This window comes from Ursus arctos, unplaced genomic scaffold (assembly GCF_023065955.2).
Source record: "Ursus arctos isolate Adak ecotype North America unplaced genomic scaffold, UrsArc2.0 scaffold_4, whole genome shotgun sequence".
In the NCBI taxonomy this organism is placed as follows: domain Eukaryota; kingdom Metazoa; phylum Chordata; class Mammalia; order Carnivora; family Ursidae; genus Ursus; species Ursus arctos.
Genome location: NW_026623056.1, coordinates 91,673,119 through 91,696,986, shown reverse-complemented (window position 1 = coordinate 91,696,986; position 23,868 = coordinate 91,673,119). Strand labels below are relative to the sequence as shown.

Below are 23,868 nucleotides of genomic sequence, written 5' to 3'. Positions count from 1 at the left end.
GAAGCAGACAGTGGTGGCAGGGAAGCCAGTGGAGAGCGAGGAGGTCCCATCAACGGAGGGGGCAGAGGGACTAAAGGGGGAGGAGGGGTCCCGCCCAGCATCACCACTACCGCCTGTGAACCCAGAGGAAAGCCAATTCTGGGTCCCAGCCCAGACAGAGAGTCAGAACCTGGGGGCAGAGACAGGGAGGGAGAAGGGGCAGCCTCTACGGAGCTGGTGACCTTTGAGCGGATAACCAGTGGCTCTGTGAAGAGAAAACGCCGAGGGGGCTTCTCAACCTTGGCACCCCTGGCATTTGGGGCAGTGAGTCTGTGTGTTGGGGCCGTTCCGCACGCAATAGGGTGGGAAGCAGCAGCCCTGGTCTCCGGACACCGCATGTCAGCAGCGCTCCCCTGTCCGTGGCTGCCAGCCTGTCTCCAGATACAGCCCGGGTGCCCAGGGGGACAAAACCGCCCCTGCTGACAGCCCCTGGCGTAAAGTGCAAAGCAGACACAGTTTTGCTCAGAGAACAGGTCACACTGTGCGTGGACGAGGCCCTGCTTGGAGTGAAATGTCCAGCCTGACCTTGTGGACGTCAGGGGTGACCGGTCGCTCAAGACCTCACTTCTGAAGCGCCATCTGGTCTGGCTGGAGTGAGTGCCGTGATTTATAAGGATCTCACTGGACTCACTGGGGAGCCGGTCAGCCCTGCTCCTTCTGGGGAGGCCCGAGCTGATAATCAGAGCCAGAGGGCATGGGGCAGAAGCTCTGATGGACAAGATCTGGGAACACCGATGGGCACAGCTGGCGGCGAGGCCTGGTGGAGGCTCTGGGTGCGCGGAGGACAGTGCCCGCCACAGACCACAGAGCCCAAGGGACGGTGTGGCTGGGGAGACTCGTGACGACTTTGTGCCTCCCACGGGGCTTGTCTGGCTTCTTGCACTGAAGCCTGGGCTGTGCTCAGGAGCGTCTGCACCCCTGCCAGGGTCTGGGGAGTCCTGTACCCAGCCCGGGGGGGGGCATGGCTGACAGGCTGGCGGCCTTGGGGCCGGAGGGAGAGCAGGTGTGCACACACCTTGGGTCGGGGGAACCAGCTGGGGACCTACAGCGAGGGTCTCAGACCACCCCATCGCAGGGATCCCAAATACTTCCATGGGTCCTCCAGCCGCTGGGGCATGAGAGGGGTCTGCCCACGTTTGGAAAGGCCCATGGGGCTCCGTCAGCTGGGACGCCCCAATGGCCAGATTCACAAATGCCCCTCAGAGCAGATATTCAGTGAGAAGCAGGAGCAACAGACGGGGGGTCTTGAGGGGTACCCCCCACGGGCCCCGCTCCCTGGCCTGGCCCAGCCACAGATGTGAAGTGGGGGCCACGAGGGCCTCGGCAGGCTGCTGGGCGCAAGGGCTTCCCAGGGAGGGGAGGGGCTCCTGCTCGGAGACCTTGTCCTTCCTCCAGTCACAAGACTTGGGTGTTGCTGATTTTACGTATGTTTGCAAACGCCCTTTTCCCTTGCCAGGCCTCTCCAGGTCTGGCTCCTGGGGCCCCCAGGCTCCCTGGTCTCCTGTGCAGAGGAGTCCGTCAGGCAGCCCCAGGTCAGCACCAGGATCCAGCCCAGTGGTAAACACAGCACCCCCAGGGCCGTGGTCAGGGAACCCTCCGGAGCAGGACAGGGGGCAGTCAGTGCACGGCCCTGGGGCCTGGCTCCACTGCTCCTCGCTGGCCTTCTGGGCCTCAGTTTCCCCCTCTGTGTCTCCTTAGAGGACTCTTGTTGAGAGTGAGCCCTCAGAAGGGCCCCTGAGTGTGCCTGCACCTGTGATTATCTTGGGAAGTGACTGGTCTGCAAAGGACCCTCCCAGCCTCACCCCATCTTTGGTTTAAGTTCGGATTTTCCTACAGCAGTAAATTAAGAGGACAACCGTGGAGCTGTCCCGTGTGTGTAGAGAAGTGTCAAAGAGGCCATGAAAGCCCCGAGCGGCTGAGGCCGCCGCTTACCGTTCTGAATTAGCGGGCATGGTGGGGTCGATGGACACCATGGCGTCGTCCGCGGTCAGCAGGGAGATGGTCGTGTTCCTGGAAGACAGGCCGCATCAGTGTCCCCGCGCCCGAGGGGACAACCGCATGGGTACCGGGGTCCGCGCGGCCCCGAGACACGGCACTGCATTTCCACACACACGGGTGGCCGTGCGTAATTCCAAGTGCTCTGTCCGTTTTTAAAGAATGTGAAGTGGGAATTGGAGACGGTGGGGATGAGACAGAGGGGTGCTGAGGTCGGCCAATGGCGAGTTGGTCTTTTCAACTACTTTCTGAAGATCTGTCTTCCCAAACACTGCTCTGAGGCACCCCCACCCCTGCACCTACTGGACCATCTGGGGCTGGGGGACCAAAGCCAAAACACAACCACCCTTCCTTGTCCTTTCTTCAAAAGCAAATAAATTCATAAAAGGCAAGAAAAAACCTTTTGAGAGGGTGCTTTCTGCCTAATTCCACCCAGCGGTCTCCCACGTGCACCGCGCGGTGCCCGTCGGCAGGCAGGGGACACCTGGGGGGTGTCACTCATGGGTCAGAAAGGGCCCCCAGTGCGAGGTGAGCCCATGGGCCCTGGCACACCTGTCACCCCTCAGACCCGGCAGCTCTCCCTCCCTCCCCAGGGGAATCGGCCCCTGCCAGCGGGGGTGCCCTGCGGCGGGGGGGGCGGTCCAGGCCACTCACCGGGGCAGGCCGGTGGCGATGCAGAACAGGTCCATGATGTCGCTGGAGTTGCAGTACTTGCTGAAGACCACCTGCAGGAGACAAGCCACAGGCTGTGAGGGCAACTGCTGTCCATGGCGACGTCAGGGCCCCGGGCTCGCCGTGCGGCCCAACCTGCAGGCTCATCGCACAAAGAGACGACGTGACCATGGGCACGGGAATGCCACTCGTAGGTCTTTCCATTGAGTCCATCTGTACGGACTGTGAAACCTTCCTTCTTTTGTTTCCCGAAAGCGGTCGTGAAGGGAACGCTTTCACCCATGAGACACACCCGCCCGGGACGGAGCTGCCACATGGCCACCATTGGTGGCGTCTGCCGCACAGACCGACACCCTCGGCTTCATGACACCCCACCGCGGGGAGTCGCCAATGGGTCTTGGGACCATTACGTAAAAAACAAAAAAAAATCTCTCTGTTTTTTTAATTTATTTTTTGTTATTTTAAAAGATTTATTTTTATTTATTTTAGAGAGAGAGAGAGAGCATGCACATGTGCAAGTGGGGGAGGGGCAGAGGGAGAGAGAATCTCAAGCAGCCTCCCTGCTGAGCGCGGAGCTCGTCGTGGGGCTCGATCTCACAACCCCGAGATCATGACCTGAGCCAAAATCGAGAGTCAAATGCTCCACCGACCGAGCCACCCAGGACCCCCCAAAATATCTTGTTAAAAAGGTCATTGGCTTCAAAAAATAGCCTTTATGGACTTCGGGGGCTGAGGCTGTCGGACTCGATCCTAGGGGGCGTCACAATGGGAAAAATCCAAAGTGAACTGGCGGCTCCACGGTAAAAACAAAAGAGTGCAGGCAGGTGCACTTCGCCTGGGGGTCCAGTTCCGGGGACGGGAGAGAAACATGTTTGCATCGGCGTCTTCGGTGCTGGGGCTCCCGACGGTGAGTCTCTGCTCCGAATCCCTCCCTGGGAGGGGGCTTCAAGTACAGCAACGGGTCTGATCTCCATGGCTGATGGAGAGCCCACACCACAGTCCCCGTTTCCACCCCAGCAGACGGTGTCCTTCCACATTTTCCCTGGCTGACTGCCCTCTTCCCTCATCCCTGCGTGGGCGAGAAGCAGGCCTGGGAAGGGTGGGCATCTTCCAGTGCCCAGAGCCCTGCTTTCTCATCTAAGACCCTCAGGATATCCCTCTATGGGGACAGTGACTATTTTCCCCCATACACCCAGCCTTCCCATGACCAACTTCCTGCATGCTGCTGGCCCGGCCGCGCTGAGACCGAGCCGGCTCGCCTTCTCTCCACCATATCTGCACCTGCAGTGATGGCATCGGTGGTCCACCCTGTGCACCTGGTGCCCGCTGCCGACCAGGCTCAGCCTGGGATCCTGCAGCGGCCCCTGTGCTGGTCTCCGCTCCTGGTCCCCCCCAGCTCCCAGCTCTGGTGCTCAGACCCAGTCATGCCTCTTTCCTGTGCAGAGATTTCTGCTGTGCAAGCGCCCCACGAGCTGGTCCACTTCCTTCGCCGGGTGCGTGAGGTCCGAGGATTTGTCCCTTCCCGCCTGGGGCCTCGCCAGGCGCCTGTCCCGCCTTCACTCTGGGCCATGGAGCCCCTCCCTGGGCCCTGGCTCGGTGCCGCCGCTCCCCTTTCTGGATGCCCCTCTCCCCACTCCTGGCTGCAGGACAGAGCCTCCCCACCCCTGCGGAGGAGTCTTGCCTTTATCTGAGTGTGTGCCGGGCCTGATTTCTCACGATGGTGTGTCCCCAGCATCCCCAGCTCAGGCCTGAGTGCCATATTCCTGCCTCAGCTTTCCCGGCTGTGCCATGGGAGGTGAGAGGTGGGAGGGCTGGGGCTGGGGTCCTGGCCATCCACCCACTGGCACGGCTCTACTTCTGACTTTCTCATCTTGAACCTTCGAGAAGCTCACTTCCACGTGGTGCAGTTTGTGTGCGTGAAGGGCAGGGGTGGGCAGAGGACGAGGCTCGCAGAGGGAAGGGAGTCACCTCTCTCCCTGGGCCCTGCCGAGGAGAAGCTCCGCGAAGTTGTGTCCAGGCGAGACAGTGCCGACTTCCGGGCCCCGACAAGAGGATTCCGAAGCCGAGGGTCTGGGCTGGGCCCTGGGAACCCGCATCTTATGTTCACCAGGCTCCCGGATCAGCACCAAACGTGTGGGGTCCCTCCCGGCAGAGGGGTGGCTCCTCCCTGCCCGGCCGCAGCTGGGTCCCTCTGGCTGCCTCAGACCAGCTGGTCAGGGCCGATGCGACACCTTTACAGCGTGGCCGCCCCTGAGGGGCACACGTGCACAAAGGCTCTCCACGGCCAGTGGGGTCCGTGCCAGCCCGCGGCGTTCACGGTGGGGGCTCATCCCCGAGCTGACTCCGCTCCGGCTTCCTCCGGGACAGCAGCTTCGCCGCGGGCTCTGGGAGGCTTGACTGAAGGAGGCGCCATCCTCTCAAGACAGGGAGCACTCCTCGGACTTTGCCCAGAGCAGCCGGCTCGCGGGTGGGGGCTTTCCGACTGGAGCAGTTGGGGTGGCAGTGTGGGAACCGGGGCGCCTGGGGGACCCCTGACGCCCTGCCTCTCACCTCTGTGACCCTGCACCGGCGTCTTTGTGCAAGTTTATCTTCCATGGAACGGGCAGAAACGGGCAGCAGAAGGCTCTGTTCCCCCCGACACCTGCCCCAAGCCTCTGCCATCAGCTACGGGCCAGTCTGTGGCTCCGCCAGGAGGGGCCACCTTGGAGCCCTGGAGAGGAGGACGCACGCAAGCTCCGCGCCGAGGGGCAGGCTCCTGGGGACAGGGTTCTGATGGCCTCGCTCAGACGGTATTCAGACCATAATTCCTTGTGGCTGAAACACAGACGACTCCGTGGGATCGCCAAGCCCGCGCTCGGAGGATGGGAATGCATTGCAGGGGACATTACAGGGGACACGGGGCATTTACTGTGGGTCGTCCGCAGCGGTTTCACCCCTGTCTGTGAGTACTGCCCAGCAAGGCGAGCTCGGGCAGGCCCAGCGGCACATCGGCGCTCTCGCTGCCCCCTGCCAACGATCCGGCCAAATCCAGCCGGGCCAGCCTTGTTCGTGAGCCAGAAGAACCCTCCTCTGAGATTATTTCTGACAGCCGGCCCGCAGGCTGTGAGGAAATCTGGAACACAGAAGGGCTGGCGCTGTGTGTCCGCCGGGAGGTCATGTGGCGTCCACCGCTAGATCCGTCTCGGGATTCCTTTCCTGCGCGCGGTTCTCTGATTTCTCTTCTGAGCTTGTTGTAACATCTTACTAGTTCCCTCACTCAGCAAACGACGACTCTGGCATGGGGTCACTTTCCATCTGCGTGAGAGCTGCGCTTGTGCCTTAGTGAACACGCCCTCAGCAGGGCCAAGCAGGTGAGAGGCGGGGGCACAGTGGCGGGTGTCCCCCGAAGGCGGCGGCCGCGCTGGGACCCTGATGTTCCCCACCGGCGGCCCGAGATGCTCCCCAATTTATCTCAGGTGTTCCTGGCTCTGGGAAAGGCTTGCTCGGCCCGGCAGACCCCCAGGCAGCCTTGCCAGGGGGCCACATGGCTTTTTGTTCACATGCCGAATCATTGTGCAAATCCTTTATCCAGCAAAGAGGTGCCAAAACCAAGTGTTGGTAACATGAAACGTGGAAGGGGGACATGCAGGCAGCAAGTTGGCGGAGAAGCAAAAATCGTGTGTTTCCACCCAGCTGGAGGCAGTGAGGGCTACGCTCCCAGGTCAGCACGGCCGGGCTCCCGGGCTCTTGTGTGGTTTGACTGCCGGCGCCAGGACAGGAGAGCGAGACAGAGAAACACGAGGAGTCAGGGGGCCTCTCATCTGCTGGATGCTGATCTTGCTTCTTGTTCAGCTGTGGCCCCGGAATGTCCGTGGGAACTTCAGCGTCTGGAACCTTCCTGTCGCTTCATAACTGATAACTGAGGACGGGTGCGGGCCACAAGCCCAGCCCCACGCTGGGGTCGGAGCCAGAGAGGCCCCCACAGGCCCCACCAGCCGGTGGCGGTCAGGGTCACATCATGGGCACCCCGCCCAGTGCATACACCTGGCCACAGCACCTGGACCCCCTGGTCATTCAGTGTCTACCTTCAGACCAGCCTCCTTCCAGCGACAGCTGGGTCAGGAGCAGTGGGAGCGGGAAGCCAGTGCTCGTCCCCACGAGCTACTCCTTCTGTCCACCAGCTCCCCTTTCACAGCAGCCCACCCCCCCGGGGAAGACCGTAACCACTTGGAGCCCCAGTCTGCCACTCTGTAAATGCCATTGATCGCTTCGGCCACACCTGCTGTCAGGGCCGTGAGGCGCGACACGGGAGGGCAGGTGTCTGACGGCCTCATGTGGGACACGACGCTTTAACGCAAACCTCGACGCCAGCCACCTCCATGCCCACGACACTTATGGTTCCTGCCGGCTCTGGAAGCCTACGCTTTGGGGTGTAAGTCTCCAGTGGCTCCGAATTGCCAAGCGCCCCAGATGACTTTGCCCCATTTTGTTGGGCACCTGATTTTGTTTCTGCAGGACTTCCAATTTACCACCTGTGGGATTTCCAGAGCTTGAAGGAGCATCTAACCCAGGTCCTCTGCTTAACTGTGTCTTGGGGAGGGAGCTACCTTGACTCCAGAAAGGCAAACATGGAGGTGGGGGAGGGGACTCCCAAGCTCACAGCAGGACGGTCCCGCTGCTTCGTGGCACCGATCCACAGTCCATGCAGACAAGGAAGAGAGACAGGCGTACTGGAACACACACTAGTGGGCAGGACTTTCTGGCTCGGCTCACAGCTGGGACCAGCCTTGACCCATTCCTGTCGGGCAGCCCAGGATGTGGGACCCGGGGCTCTGCCCATGCCGGCTGGTCAGGGCACCTTTCTGACAGGTGTCCTCTGGGCCTGTCCTTCCAGGTGGGGACTTAGGCACAAGACCCAGCGACGGTAGAGCCAATCTATACCAACCAACTGGCTGCCCAGCACACTCCCTGCAGCCCTAGATGGGCAGCCCTGGCTCCTGGTGGCCCCTCCCGGTCCCCACGGCCTGACCCATGACCGTCTGTCCGGTACCCCATCACCCTTCCTCATAAGACCTTGTAGGGAGCAAGCAGGAGTTGGTGGCAGTTGGGTGAGCGCAGGGTCATGGGGACTCCGTCCTGGGCTGACCATGCGAGGTCACCCACAGGATGACTAAGGAAGAGCAGTCCTTGGAAGAGAGGCAAAGGGAAGGCACTGGTCACACAGGGCAGGAGAGCCAGGCCCGCCCGGGCTTCCTGGCACCCCAGAGCCGGGCCTTTCCTGGGGACTCACAGCATCCTTACACACCTCCCCACATGCATGGACCCCACGCAAACCCAGATCTCCTTGAACTGGCATAACAACATTTTTGTTCCTGGGTGTCAAAAGCACGTCGAACAACATGCTTAGAGAAACAGGGCCAGTGACTGCAGAGCGGACAACAGAGGCTGCCAAGCCCGTGCCCACGTGGCCTGAGAGTTAAAAGGACAGGATGGGCAGTTTCTAAAGGACAGGGTCTGACTTCTCTTTGATTCTGAGTCCAGAGGCCTCTTCCCAGAATGGGATTCTAGTCACAAAGGGCTTGGTGGTCTGTGTTTTCCTTTGTCTCCCTGGACGCCCCATTCAGAGGCTCGTGGAGGGAGCATGCAGAAGGGGGCCCCTCGAGGTCGTGCTGTGTGCCTGCCGAGGGCAGGAGGATGGTTGGGGTCTCCAGGCCGCAGCGCCAGCTCCGGGCAATGCCGAGTTTCCTGCTGCGATGTCAGGCGAGCGAAGACTGGATCATCGCTAGTCTGGAGCTCCCAGAGGGCACTCTGCGGCCTCCCTGCAAACCCAAGCACAGGACTCAAGGGCTCCCAAGTTTCTTGGAGGAGCTTTCGAGCAGGACTTTCCACGGAGAAACGAAGCTGCGTGTCCAGCACCAAGGGTTCCGTGAGGGTGTGGAAGGGCATCATTGCCAAGGGACAGGAGGCCCAAGTGAATGAAGAGCTGTCCGGCACATTCTGGAGCGGAGACAGGACTCCGATGTGTGCCGGGCCAGCAGGGACGCCGGCGTGAGGTGGGGGCCCCAGACCAGCAGCATGATGCGGCGTTCACCCACAGACTGCGGCAGCCCCACCTGTGCTGGACCTTTTCCAGAAGGTTCTTCCACCCACTGAGAGGGCCATGGCATCCGGGCTTCCTCACCCTCGGCCAGTGGCAAGCCGCCAGAGCTCCCTTGTGTCCCCCTCCCACTTCAGGCTGTGACCTCCTACCCTGGACCACTCCTGCCTCACCACACCCCGCTTTGTGAATCTGAAAGGTGTGGGGTTAAGCCCGACGGTATGCTGGGACTGGCCCAGCCGCATATCTCCGGTGACTAGTCCTTTAACTCGGCAGCAGGGAGCACTGCGTGGCTGCGGCCTGGCTGAGACACACACAGGCCTTATGCAGGGGCTGCTCCAGCCGGGTGAGTGGGGCTGGTGTGCGCCCCCCACCCCTGCTCCTGCCCCTGCTCTGCATCGGACGCCGTCAAGGCAGGCCCAGGACCGGCTTCCACGTCCACCTGGCTCTGACCACGGGCGGCCGTGGCTGCCAGAGGGTCTATTTCAGAGGCGGAGGCCGTGTCTTGCTCCGAGGAGCCTGGGCGAGCCCAGCAGGCAGCGGCTGCTCAGGGGACACTGGCTGCCCCGGGGGTGCTGTACTCTGCGTTTGCCTGACACCAGCTCTGATTTCTGGAAAGTGCGTTTATAGATTTATGTTTCTGGACCAAAATCCATGTGTGAATTCACAGACAAAGCAACGTTTAAGGAAAGCTGGTCTTAATGTCCACCCTCTGCCCTCCTTTTGTTTCTTGCCTTCCCCTTTTTAAGGAGGATGACAAGCAGCTGTGGGGGCGATCGGGCGACAGCCGGGCCGGGCGCACAGAAGCACGGTGACAGCGGTCTGTTATCTCGGCGTTGCAAACACAGATGACTCGTGGCTCCCTCCCCGTTTACTCATTTCGGCATCTCTTCAGCCCAGCTACGGCAGGACCCGTCAGCCGAGGAAGTGACTCCCTCTTCGGAGCCGTCAGGCGCTCGGGCAGGAGGGGCAGGAGCAACAGAGTGGAGAGCGGGCTGTGTGTGCCAGGCCCGTGAGCGCCCACCGGGCGCTGTGCCCCGTGCACGTACACGGGAGGGCAGACCCCAGCCCCGCCTCCCATCGCTGCCCGGGCCCCTCCTTGCAGCTGCCCAAACGGCACTGATGGGTTTATCACATTCTCGCATGGATGGGCATGAAGTCAACGACCGCTAGAAGCTGGGTTTCTTGCTCAGATACTGGTGGGGCTACGTCATGAAATGCTCCCCATCCTGGACAAAGGAGATAACCGATTGGCATTTTAGGTTTGGGTTGAGTTTTGCAGGCTGGGAAAGACAAACCCCACCACTATCACAGAAGAAGAGGTCTGTGTGTGGATATGCCCAGGAGGGGACTAGGGACCGGGCGGGGTGGGGTCGGTGGAGGCGCCCTCCCGAGAGAGCCGAGCGTCCCGGCATCTCCTCTGCGAGGCCGGCTACCATCTTTATCACCAGGGGGACAATCTCACAAAGCCGGCAACCCAGGATGGCCCTCGTCACCTTCCGAAATCACAGAAGACGTCTGTGGGACCTCTCAGAATCATTAAAAACGATCTGTGTGGGACAGGTCGTGCTTTGGGGGCCGGCTGTTCTGAGACGCGCACTCACGTCCGTTGTCTTGTTGTCACTGTGTGTGCTGCCTGTGAAGTTTTACTCGATTGCCTTAGCAACAATTTTCACAGAGCGGCTTGGAACTTGGAGTAACGGATCTCAAGCAAAATTTCCCTCATTATAATTCTTCTATAGTGTCGCCCCCCGAGTGATTTTATGTGGCTCTGGCTGAAGATTCGGAGCCGGATCCGTGGACAGCACACTGCTGGGGACCTCAGGGAGGAAGAGAGGAGGGAGGAAGGTGCTTTCTTCTTCTGTCACCTTCCCTTCCCGCGGAGCAGCGAGCGAGCTCTGCTCCTCCACGCGGGGACCCGGCCCCGGGCTCCTTCCTCTGCTTAATCAGCCCTGGATGTTTCCGGGACATCACGTCTGGCCCCCTCCTCGCTATATCCACACCGGCTACTCATCTCAGCCCCCTGGACATTCTTAAATCTCGGCGTGAACACACTTCATCATACTCGTATTCGCTCATGTAATTGATGATGCCCGTTAGTTGTAAATGTCACACTGACCTCAGACATCTCCAGCCAACCCAAACAAGGGTGCTGACTTCTCAAAATAGTCATACTGACCTCTCAGAAAACGGGAGGAAATAAGCAAAGTGAGGCTAGTGGAAAAGTGACGGACAGCCACAATCTGGAAGCAACCGGGTGCCCTTCAATGGGGGAATATGTCAAACGCACTGGGGTCTGTCCACATCGCAGAACACCGCTCAGCAATAAAAAGAAGTAAATTATCGATCCACAGAACAACTGTATGGATCTCAAGGGAGTTACACCGAGTGGATAAAAGCCAATCCCAAAAGGTTCCATACCGTATGATTCCATTTATCTGACATTCCCGAACTGACACAGCTGTAGAAATGGAGACGCGATTAGCGCGAGCCAGGAGTTAGGGACGGGTGGGGGGGCAGGGGGCTAGAGGAAGCAGGTGCGTGGGTCGGAGCTGTCCATCTGGAACCTATGGTGGTGGCTGTGCGACCCTGCCTGAGTGATAAAACTGTATAGACTCAATGCACACACGTGAACAAGCACAATAAAACGGGGAGAATCTGCGTAAGGTGGTGGCTTGTCTCACTGGCAGTACCCTGGTTGTGTGACTGCACTGTAATCTTGCAAGAAGTTACCGCGGGGGACACGGAGTAAAGGGTACACAGACCTCTCTGTGTTATCTCTTACAACCGCACGTGAATCTACGGTTACCCTCAAGTGTTTATGTGAAACAGCTCTGGCCGGGGGGTGGCAAGGGTGTGCCCTGCCCAGAATGCGTGTCCGCACAGCCCTGGTGGAAAATGGTTTGGCAAATGTGTGCCCTCTGACCCAGAATGCCATTTCCAGGAATTGCTCTTGAGGAAATAATAATAGCAAACATAATAATAAGAGCATTTATGAAGTGCCAGGCTGCATTCGGGCACTTTCCACCAGTGAGCTCGTGTTTGCAGCCAGCCAAACCCCTGACCCGCACCACCACTCCGTAAGCAAAGATGCATGGCCAGGGAGGGTCCTCTGTAGGACCGATGGCGCAGAAACAGAATTAAGCAAAATATCCCACCAGCGAGGGAATGATTACATTTTAGGACGTCTCCATGATGGAACATTATTTTGGCATTAAAATCGTGTTTTTGAAGACTCCCTAATGCTATGTTGGAAAGTACTGATGTAAGGCTGGTGAAATGATCAGGGTAAAAAATTATGTAAAACACACACACACACGAGAAACCAGGAGAGGTCCCGAAATGTCTGCTGGCGCATGGATTCTTTTCTTTTTATGTGCTCTGCATTTTTCAAATATTCAACAGTGAGTATGCAGGACTTTTATAAGCAAGAAAAGAGTTATCTAGATCTGGAAGCCGAGGTTAGTCACTGATAACAGAACTAGCTTATGAACAGTCCCTCCTGATAGCACACTCGACAGCATTTACATAAAATTCTTATGAGAGAGAAAACAGCCTTTACCATTTTTTATTTGGAAAGAATATTCTTTGGCATTAAGCCAAGCAGATGAGGAAATTAACCAGAGGACAAAACCCAGAATTTAAATAGCACTCAGCAAGGGGTTGGGGAACGGGGGGTGAGGGGGAGGCACCAGGAGAACATCAGAGAAGTGGGGGATCGCAGGGACAGCATGGGGGAGGTAGAACGGGAATCCAGAGCAAAAATGAGGCCAGGTGCCTCCTGGGACAGAGCAAGGAGGGGGTCAGTGCCTCCGGGCTGGCCACGGGTACGTAGGCCTAGAAACTGCAAGAAACTAGGGGGCTGGAGGGACCCCATGTGGCCCCACAACCCCGGGGGAGACTGGAGGCAGCAAATGACAGGGGGAGGCCAGGGTGGGGGTCCCACCCCCCGCAGGTGCTCTGAGTGCCTGAGATGCAGACAGGCCTCGCTCCCCACAGGCCAGGATTTCCAGGTAAAGGATTTCCAAGCTCCAGACCTTATCTGAATGCCCCTCCGATCCACCCATCTTCAAGACCCTGCTGGAGTGAGGGTTTTGGTGACCAAGAAGGGTGTGGAGGCCTGGCCTGTCTCTCAGGAGGCTGCAGTGAGCGTGGGCAGGGGCCCCGAGGGGTGCGGGACAGCAGGTGGGCTGAGAGCAGCTCAGGTGGGAAGCCAGGGCGGACACTGAAGGGCACATTCTGGTTGAGCAGCGCTGCGCTGGCGGCAGCCCGGGATCCGCATCTCCTTTTCTTTAAGTAGACCAACTGAAACCCTTGACATAATTACAAAGCACACCCTCCGCTCTAATGACCTAAATAGCAATGATTTGAGGGGGGACATGTTATCTTTGGGGTCAGGCCCACTCGGTTGGTATCCACGAGGCTGCCCACGACCGCCGTCCTAAGACAGAGTCCTGGCCCCCAGGCATGCAGGCCTGTCCTCATCCGCCGGACGGTGTGGGTCACAGCGCTCCTCCGGCGGGGTTTGGGGGCCAACGAAACAAAGTGAAGCTAACTGGGGCTGAGGCCGGAGACCCCCGCTGCCACCCCGAGCTCCCAGTTCCAGCTGTGGTGCTCATGCAAGGACCCCCTTGTTTCCATGAATTCTTCACTGGGCAATATCGATTCAAACTTCTAGAACAAATGGGCACTAATACATGTCACTTAACTCTTCATATTATCTTCTCGTAGTAGGATTGCACATGAGATTTTGTGGGGGGAAACAGGTCAGCTGCTAACACGGTGCAAATCAGAGCACTAACTCTGGCCATCAGGACAGAGGAGGGCTGTCAGTGAGGACGGTCAGCCAGGGAACTGGCTGCTCTCAGCTGGCTCCGTCTGAGCCGGCGGGTCCTGCTTTGTCTGGAGCCTGTGCCATTCCGGCTGTCTCATATCCCCTGGATCACCCCTGGCTGGCCGCTGGTGGTGTGCACTGCTCCAGGCACATGCAGGGCAGAGGGGTGAGCAGGGAGGAGTCAGAGATGTGAGTTCACTTCCAGCCTCTCCTCTTACCAGCTCAACCCAGGGCAGATTTCTGAACTGCTCCGAGGCTCTGACTTTCCGGCAAAAGGAGGAAAATGATCCCTTGCCTATGGAATGTAAAGAGGGTTCAATATGACATACAGAGGGCCTGGTAAACACTAAGTGCTAAGTTGTGTGCCCCTGTGATTATGGGAGGGGCCCTCTGAAACCCTTCTCTGGGGATGGGTATGGGGAGGCTCCTCCTTGACCCCTCTAAGGCCATCTTCACCAGCAAGAGGTATCGAGGGCACCCAGCTCTGGCTTCAACATGTTGGCATTCCTGTTTCCGTAGAGTAGGGGGCAAAAGGACATATTATCTTGGGAATGCTGTCACACGCAGGCTCTGTTGCTCTAACCCATATCCCTGTATTGATTATCAACCACATTGAACCATATCCAAACTGCAACAAAAACTGGGGTCATATCAATTCAGATATGTATTAATGTATTAATTAGTTACTAATTAATAGTAGGTAGGAGTTAAAACTTAGATAGGCTCAGTGATCCCTGTGACTTCACTCTTGTTAGTTTTCTCTTCCGTTAAACACAGAAGGAAGGCTTTGGAAGATGAGGTCCCCGTGGACAGAACTGTGGGCAGTTCCTTTGCATCCCACGGAGCACAGGATCTGTCCATCAGGGACCACTGGTGCCCAAACATCCTCCCGTGCAAATGAGCTGAGGCTAAACTCTGCATCTGCTGGTTTATGTCACACTACTAATGATGCCAGTGTCGCCACCATCACCTCCACCACCACCTCCACCATGACCTTCTCCACCACTAGCATCATCTCTGCCATCACCTCCACCATGACCTCCTCTACCACCAGGATCACCACACCACCATCACCTCCACCATGACCTCCTCCACCACTATCACCATCTCTATTGTCACCTCCACCATGACCTCCTCCACCACTGGCACCATCTCTACCATCACCTCTACCATGACCTCCTCCACAACCAGCATCACCTCCAGCATCACCTCCATCATCACCTCCACCATGACCTCCTCTACCACCAGGATCACCACACCACCATCACCTCCACCGTGACCTCCTCCACCACTATCACCATCTCTATCATCACCTCCACCATGACCTCCTCCACCACTAGCACCATCTCTATCATCACCTCTACCATGACCTCCTCCACAACCAGCATCACCTCTATCGTCACCTCCACCATGACCTCCTCCATCAGCAGCAGCATCTCTGCCATCACCTCCACCATCACCTCCTGTACCACTAGGATCACCACACCACCATCACCTCCATCATCACCTCCACCAGGACCTCCTCCATCAGCAGCATCATCTCTGCCATCAGCTCCACCATCACCTCCTCTACCACCAGGATCACCACACCACCATCATCTCCACCATGACCTCCTCCACCACTAGCACCATCTCTACCATCACCTCTACCATGACCTCCTCCACCACCACCATCACCTCCATCATCACCTCCACCATGACCTCTTCCACCACCAGCATCACCTCCACCATCACCAGCATCACCACAGCACCACCACTTCCACCATCACCGCCACCTAACAGGATTGAGCCTCTGCTTGGGCCAGAACCCGAGCCAAATGCCTTACAAGCCCTGTGACCCTGGGTCCTCATAAGGACCTCATAAGCTTGGTGTCACCGTCACCCCTGTCATGGATGAGGACTCTAAGCCACAGAGAGAGAAGCTGGCCTGGCCAGTGTGGTCCCACATGCAAACTTGGACCTCCCTGGCTCAAAGCCCAGAGATGGGTGCTGTGCTGACAGGAGAGCTCTAGTGGAGGTTTGCATGGGAGGTAGGGGTGGTGTCTTGGCCTCCTTGCTGCTGTCACTTGCCCATAATGATGTATGCATTCTCTGTTTGCCCTGTTTTCCAATTGCTGGTATTTCCGACGACATACTTGGAACAAATATTGACTTAGGCTCCCCTCCCAGAGGAAAATAAACCAATTTAAATTCCTTATCTTTTGTCTACCAAGCCGTGATTCATTTTCTGTGGCTTCTATAATCTACTAAGGTTTTACATACATTTCTATAAGCTTTTATAAGGCTTTGTCTGCCCTTGAAGCAAAGCAGAGTATTTCAGTCTGGCTCCTGGCCCTCATGCCAGACTCCAGGAGTCAGAACTCAACCCGACCAGCCCAGAGAGCAGCCAAATTATGACCCAGCCATGGATTTGTAACTCTTCTATCTTTGGAGGAGTTTAAAGGCAAATTCCTGTTGGCTTATCCTTGCCCAAGAATTACAAGTGTTTAATATGGAAGACAGGTTAAACAGAGACCAAGAGCAAAACCCCACCTTTTAGTTTTTAAATACTCGGGAAATAAATGTGTGACACTGAGGCAGAGATTGTAGGCTATCCACGTCTCTCTCCATCTATGTGCATCCGCAGTCTGTCTGCAATTCTCCTCTGATTATAAATTTCACAGACATAGAAATTCGAGCATATTATTCACCCTGTGTTGCTCCTTGTGTTTAGAACTCTGAAGGATAACGTCACAGTCAGAATGGATTACAGTTAACCGCCAGGCAGGCAATCGCTAAAATAAACTCTGTATTAGGCCTCATTTCCCTTTCCAAATTAGGAGGTATTTTTCGGGTCAGTGTGTTAAAAGAATATAAAATAAGAGCAGAAACGACCATTTATTACTATGTGGCGGACTCATTGCATACATTCTTCTAAAGAAGAGAAATTCCAGGCACCTGGCGGGCTCAGTCCGTTAAGCACCTTGACTCATGATTTCGGCTCAGGTCATGATCTCAGGGTCGTGAGATCGAGCCCCATGTCAGGTTCCACACTGGGCATGGAGCCTGCTTGAGGATTCTGTCTCCCCCCGCCCCACCCCCTCACATGCCTGCTCTCTCTCTCAAATAAACGAAATCTTTAAGAAGAGAAGTTCTGTGTGCTGGAAATGTCTGAGCACGAACAGCAGCAGAGCCCTTCGCCCCACCTGCCAGCCTGGCTGTCAGCACGGACCCAGCCAGCAAGTCTGCACCCCGGCATCCCCCCCTGCTGGGGTGGTTGTAAGCTCACTGTAGACATCATTCTGCATCATCTGTCTGCATTTCAGTGTGGACCCCTAACCTCCAAGATCCTTCCTTATGGTTCAAGGTAGCTGCAGTGTGATCTTCACATGGAGAGGACATTAACAGCCATCTCCTTTATCGCTCCTCAGGGTGGCCCACCTGCGGCTTCATCCGTATCTCTCTATCGCTATGCCTCTAGATGTCGGTGTCTGTGTCTTTAAGGCATGCGTAAGGATCAGGGCTATGTATTCTTCACCAAATAAATGGCAGGAATGGAAAGGGGACGGAACACGTGGACAGAAAGAGACTTAAGGAGACAGCAAACAAACCCAGTGTCTGGCCCGGTTTGGATCCTGACTTGAAAACAAGTGTGTGTGTGTGTGTGTGTGTGTGTGTGTGTGTGTGTGAGAGAGAGAGAGAGAGAGAGAGAGAGAGAGAGAGAGAGATGGCCCCCTTTCCTTTCTTTGCCATTATTTGGTGAAGAATACATAGAATCTTTGATCCTGAAAGCACGCCTTGGAGGCGGGTGTCATTCTTCCCATCTTGCCGATACCAAGGCTCAGGGAGTTTCAGGAACGTTTCCAGAGTCACACAGCGAGTGAGCGGCGATGGCCAGGAAGGGTGTGTGTGTCCAGCAGCGGGGTGATGGTCGACAAGGGAGCAGTGAGGAGCTGACGGCTCAGGGTGACAAACCACCGTGGGACGACGGAGGCCACCCGGCGCCCCGACGGAGCTCAGATACAGCACGCGTACAAAGCCTCTGGAATTGTGGGAGACCTAGTTTGGGCAAACACGGGGGGGCCCACATACCGACTTCTCTGCCCTTGCAGATCCCTTCTCTCCTCAAAGTGGGGTAATGCCAGCTGCACCTGCTTCGAGGCCCTGTGAGCCCCCACGGGGCCGTCTGAGCCCGAGAGGCTGGGGAGACCATCCGTCCCATGGGAAGAACTTTTCCTGAAGTCTGCGCTGTGGGTCACAGACCCCGAAGCCGGAGCCAGCCCTCCTGGGTCCACCCCCAGCTCTGCCCCTCGCACACCCTCGGGCCATGGGCAAATTCTTTGTGGCACACTATCCGCTTCTGAGGCACGCGGCAGGTGCGGGTGGCCTCTACAGAATCCTTGCAACGGTATCTGGTAGTTGCGGGCACCGTACAAGGGCTGCCAGGCAGCTGCTATCCCCGTTTCACAGGTGTGGAATCTGGGGGTTGTACACCTGGCATAGAGCAGGGCCAGACGCAAACCCGTCCGCCCATCCCAGGGCTGCCGCGCAAGCAGCAAGGCAATGGCAGGGGAGGGGGCGGGGGCGGGGGTGCGGCCAGCGATCTGGCCCACCCCATGGCCTCCCAAGACACGCCTCTTTGGCAAGCATCGTCCCCCTCGGCTCCAGCGCACAGGAGGCCCTCAGCAAACGTCCATGAGGTGAAAGGGCTTGGGAGGCACAGTTGCTCAGCACGACGTGAGTTCACCCCATCAAAACTAATAGCAACATTCGGTGCGGGCGTAGACAGGGAGGACCCCGCTTATGGTGTGCGGCCGCGCACGTGAACGAGGGCAGAAGTGACCCGTCCGTGGAAGCGGGCCGGCCTGAAGGGACGGGAGGCCACAGGAGCAAGGAGCACCTGGCTGCCGGTGAAGGGGAGGGGCCATCCCCTCCCTGCACCCCGCCCCCACTCCAGACCCATGATCCCCGCTGGCTTTGGGGGACAGCCAGTATGGGAGGAGGCTTGGGGACAGGACGTGTGGCACAGTCTGAGGCCAGAAGCTCTCAGAACGGCATGGCCAAGAGCCTGTAGCACCCTTCTCTGCCCTACGTGGCCACGTCTCTGCAGACATGATTAGATGAAGGATCCTGGGATGAGATGAGGCTGGATCATCCTGGGGGGGGGTACTTAAGTGAAGTCCCAAAATCACAAGGCGGTAGAGAGGTGTGAAGATGGAATAAAGAGTTCTGGAGGCTCTTGAGCGGTGTGGCCACGAGCCAAAGTGTGCTGACAGCCCCCAAGAGCGGGAGAGCAAGGAACGGCTTCCTCTCGAGCCCCCAGGGCAGCGAGGCTCTGCCAACGCCTTGATTTTGGTCCAGTGATGTGAATCCTGGACTCCGGCGTCTGGAACTTCGAGGGAATAAGTCTGTGCTGTTTGCAGGCGTGCCGACAGTGGGCACGTGCCACAGCAGCCTTGGGAGCTGACGCAGCCCTGGCCTCTCAGGCCGGACTCTTCGCAGGGAGCGGGAATCCTCGACGCCATGTGGGCATGGAGCGCACTCCGGGAGGGGCCACGGGAAGACAGATTACAGACAGAAGCCCATCCCCTTGTCCCCCGTAAGAGCTGATGTGGGCTTGGGCTGGAGCAGGGGTGGGGGTGCTGGGCACAGTCTGGCAACGCGGGGGAGTTCCTGTCCTGGCTGACGACGTTCATTAGCAGGACGCAGCTACACAGACTGTGTAAACACCCCCCAGCTCAGGCTCCGGGCTGCCTGGGCTCGGCGGCATCTCAGAGCCTGTGTCCCCGCGCTGTGTCTTCGAGGGTCCGAGGCCTCCTCTGCATGGAACCCTTGTGTCATGGCCGATCCCTCCACTGCTCCCTGTCACTCTTCTGGGTCGCTCTGTTTTGTTTTTACTTCTGGTGTCTGAGGTCACGCTCCACGGTTATAAATAACGGATCACAGGGGATTGAAAATGCAAAGGCAGACAGCCGAAAGGGTAGGAAATGTGTGGAGGCGGAGCTCCTTCCCAGGACGGCTTCAAGGGAGGGCGTTTCCGAAGGTGTCTCTCTGGCTTCAATCTGCTTTACTTCTTGAGTTCCCGTTCAAATAAGAGGCGGCTCTTGACGTAGGGCCCTTGCAGTTCCCCGGCCGGGCCCCCACGTGGCTCTCCCGTCTAGCCTGTGCCCCTCCCCGCAGGGCCTTTGTCCAGCTCTGCTGTCTCAGGAGGCCGAGTGTGGGCCAGTGAGACTCGTCCTGGGGTCTGGGCTTCTTCATGCCTGGGGGGTAGGGGAAGGGCCGTGGGGAGGAGGGGGTGCTGGGGAGGACCACCCACAGGAGACCCCAGCATGCAACCCTCAGCTGCGCCGGGCAGAGCCAAGGAGGTGGCGGCAGGTGAAAAAACATGGGTGACACCTAGCCTGGGAGGCAGGAAAACCCTCCCCAGCTGAGACCCCGAGCTCTGGCACCTCGGAAAGTGAGCACTGCCGCTCCCATCCTCTTTCCCAGCAGGAGGGGCATAGGGGACCCCGGAAGTGTGCAGCAGAGGGGCTGCTGGTGCGGGCGCTGGTGCTTCCTGGGCATCTTGGGGCGGGCCCACAGGTGGCCGCAGAGGCCTTGGCCAAATGGCAGGTGTTGGCCCTGAGGTTAGGGGTGGGGAGCAAACCCTGAGGGCTCCAGGCGACTTAGGCCTTGCGGCCCTTTCCGGAGAACCCGTCAAGGCTTTGGGAGGAAGGTGATGCATTTTCCTGCTCGAGCCTCCTTTCCAGGAATTAGAAGGGGGACTGTGACTTCTCTCCAGAGGATTCCACATGTCAGCACTATCTCCTCATCTGAGTATTTTTAAGTAACCCTAGAAATCAGTCACCACCCCTGACTTTCTTGAGACCCATGCTGGGGTCTGCACCTGCATGAAGCCGGGAATCCACACCGTGAGCTATGAGATAGCCCAGGACGAGCCGGAGAAGCAGGTCAAGTTTTCACGGCCTTCCGTCCATTTCCCCTCGGCTGTCATGGGAAGCAAAGCCCACTCCGTCCCATCAATGGCGGCCATGGGGACCCTTCTCCCCACACCGCTCACTTGACAAGGCCACAAGTTCCCAGCGCACGAGGCAGGCAAGCAGAGGGAGGGGCACGTTTTTATTCAAAGTTCTTTTTCATGACTCCCCTCAAATAAAATATAACTTTAAATCCCCTTCGAAATAATTGTAATACCCTGAGAGGTTTCGGGGTTGGGACAAGGATACCTCATCCTGCAACAGTCATGAGCCGGGGACGGACACAGGCGGTGGCAGAGCGCGGGGACAGCACGGGCAGCGGGGCCTGAGGTCCTCACACAGCCACCTGGCGAGCCAAGGCCAAGGACATGGAAATCCAAGACGCGGGAGAAGGTGGGCAGTTCGGGGGCCGCGGGGAGTGGAGGAGAAGTCCTTCCTTCCTGCCTCCTAGGGCCTCCTCTTTTTCCTTTTGTCTTTATTGCCTAGAAATTACATTAGAAAAACTGAACATAGTTTCCTGCCAGAAAAGAAGCATCTCTGAGCGTGGGTGAGGGGCCTCGAGTTCAAGTCGCCCCCGCGGTGGCTGGAGCGGCCTCCCCACCCTGCTTCTCGTCCTTCAGAGGCTGGCCTCCACCCACCAGGCTGAAGGCTCGTAGGCCTCCTGTGGGGCTGCCACATATCCCTCCAAAGGTCAGGGACTGCTCAGTGCTGCTGGACTCCTGGGGGTGGCGTGTCGCCAAGATGTAACCTCCGCCAGGGGCCGTGTCTCCCTGCATGCTGAGCCTCGGACCTGCGTGGGGCTCCCTCCTTAGTTCGATGCCTGGGATTCACAGCGGCTGGCTGAAAGCGGCCAACCCCCTGGCTCTTTCTTCCAGAAGCCAAGCCTGGCCCTTGGGGGGGCAAGTGGGGGCAGGAGGGGCCCCTTTGGCGCCTGGACCCACCTCGGCTCTAGGGCGGCCTTTCCGGCTGCCTGCTCTGTCCCCCCGGAGCACGTGCAGAGGGCTCACTGCAGGGGCTGAGGCCGAATCAGAAATCCAGCCCTGGGGGGGGCGGTCAGGGGGGGCAGATGGGGGTGGGAGGGTGGAGTGTTCCAGGAGGCCTGGCGTCCAGCCTGTGGCCTCAGCTTTTCCTGCACCAACACCCAGGAACTCCAGGGTCCCCCATCCCTGGAGAGACCGGTCACTCCTCAGCGCCTCCCCCAGCAAGGGCTGCCCGCTCTGCCGACGTCCAGACGCTACCTGCCCCTGTGTCCACGCAGCTCCCTGAGGCTGGGACCCATTTCTTTCACCTGTTCCAGCCCGGTTCCCCAGCACAGCTTCCAGAAATATCTGTGGGGGGAAATTCTTCGCTCCTACACTTCCCCACGCACTCCTTTGCTACGGGAAGCTCCTCTCTGGGCCCTGAATCCTTGGCACACTCCAGGCTGGCTTTGCCGGCGGGGCACAGATGACATCTCCCACCTCTGCTGGTTGGGGCACAGCCTTCAAATCCACACACACAAAACGGGATCAAATACATGCTGGGACCATGGCCATGCATCCGGGTGGCACGGGGCGGGGGGCAGTCTTAGTTTAGGGGCTCCAAATGGTCAGGCACCATGGGCCATTGCTAGGGTCACATTTCCCAGCTCCTCTGGGGTCTGTTCTGAGCTCTGGATGTTCTGGGATCCACAGCGCCGATGGCGTGTTAGCCTTTGGAAGCTCCAGCGAGAGACCTCAGAGTGGGTATGAGCCTTTAACCACTGCTCACATCTTCGGTTTTCCCTGCGTGACGTTTATAGGACACAGCTCTGAGCGAAATCATTTTGGGGGCTTCTCCCCAAGCACTCTGGAAATGGCTGGAACTCCAGCCTGGCTCGCCAGCCACGCCCGCGGCCACTGTCCACCACCAGCTTTTCTGCACGCAAGCCCTGGGTTCGCTGCTCTTGCAAATGCAAATTCAACATGATTGAAGATCTCTAGATGATAACTTCAAACTGCACTGCCTCTTTCTCTGTTACTTGTAAGGCTATCAAAGTTTCTTTTAAAAATTCCCTAAGTCAGAAGCTGGGAGGGTAAAGAGCCTGAATCACCGGGCTCCATTAACTGCTTACAAAATAATTAGCTCCTTGTGCAACTGGCCCCCAGGATGACCGAACTCCATGTGGACGCCGTCCCAGCCACCCTACACCTCCCTTTGGTGTGCTGACTGTGGGGCAGGGTGGCGGCTTTTCCTCATGGTGGTGTCCCGCGCTAAACCTAGAGAGTCTTTGCCAAGTCCCACCAACTCCCGCCATTCCACAGGTGGGCTCTGACTTTGTTTCCCTAAAGCACCCACCCACCCTCCGTCTCCCCCAGGGCTGAGCAGCTCCTCCAGGCTGCACCCGGGGGGCCAAGGGCATGTGGGGGAGGTGCGGCCAGCAGCCCAGTGGCAAACGTGGCAGCGAGCCCCCCTGGGGCTGCCACAGACAGCGACTAGCCCCACACTCCGCCAGCACAGTCCCCTTCAATAGCAAATTACCATTAAGTGCTGTGGGGATCACAACTGCCCCCTCCAGCAAAATACAGAAAGGCTGAAGCCTGGAACCCTCATGCAACCAGAGAGCTGGCGTGCATGCGGGGCTGGCTGTCCTAGTTCCTCCACGCCTGCCCGCCTGAGTGGCCACCCCACCACCCGCCCTCCGCACTGCGGTCTCCACAGCTCCACCTCTGAAACGGAGCAGAAATGAAAGGCATCCGTGGTCCCTGCTTTGGTGAAAAGACAGGGGAAGGAGGGTGGACCGGGGGCCACCCCCAGGAAGCCTGGTATCACCGAGCTGGAAGGGCCTTGCAGGTCACAGAGCACACCTGGACACGGGGGCCCGTGCTGGGACTGACAGCCAGCTGCCCAGGGGCCACCTGTCCCCCCAGGGAGCACGAAGCCAGGGGTCTCTGTAAGGCACTCCCAGCAAGACACAGAGGTTTGACTGCCTTACATCCACAGTGGGAATACATAAATTATAAACAAATAAACAAAAATAACAAGGACTTTCCATAGCACTCGCCAGGGACCGGCCCCGTTTCAGCACCAGACACACATTTACGCATTTAATCGGAACGACCATGGGAGGAAGATGCTCCCTTCACCCCACTTTGCAGATGGAGTCACTGAGGCATGTAAGTAACTTGCCCGGACACAACCTGCTTCGAAGGCAGACACACGTGCCCTTGACCGTGACATCACCGTGGCACGAACGCCCGGAAGGCCACCGTCCCTGAGCAGTTCACTCTCCCCGCCGGCAGCATAGCCCACCTCCCACACCACACCACTCAGACGCA

The 23,868-nt window shown here is 58.1% G+C and overlaps 1 protein-coding gene across 4 annotated transcripts in view; it reads right to left on the bottom strand.

Moving 5' to 3' along the window:
- Nucleotides 1-23,868, bottom strand: part of PDE9A (phosphodiesterase 9A) — a 92,840-nt gene that overhangs the window by 60,922 nt on the left and 8,050 nt on the right. For 3 of the 4 annotated variants that reach the window (XM_026498442.4, XM_048214892.2, XM_057306531.1), the window contains exons 2-3: nucleotides 2,689-2,759; nucleotides 1,972-2,049 (exon numbers count right to left, since the gene is read on the bottom strand). In XM_026498442.4, the coding sequence (XP_026354227.1) occupies nucleotides 1,972-2,049; nucleotides 2,689-2,759 (149 nt within the window). The remainder of the gene's footprint in view (nucleotides 1-1,971; nucleotides 2,050-2,688; nucleotides 2,760-23,868) is intronic. The other variant, XM_057306532.1, reaches the window with a different exon arrangement.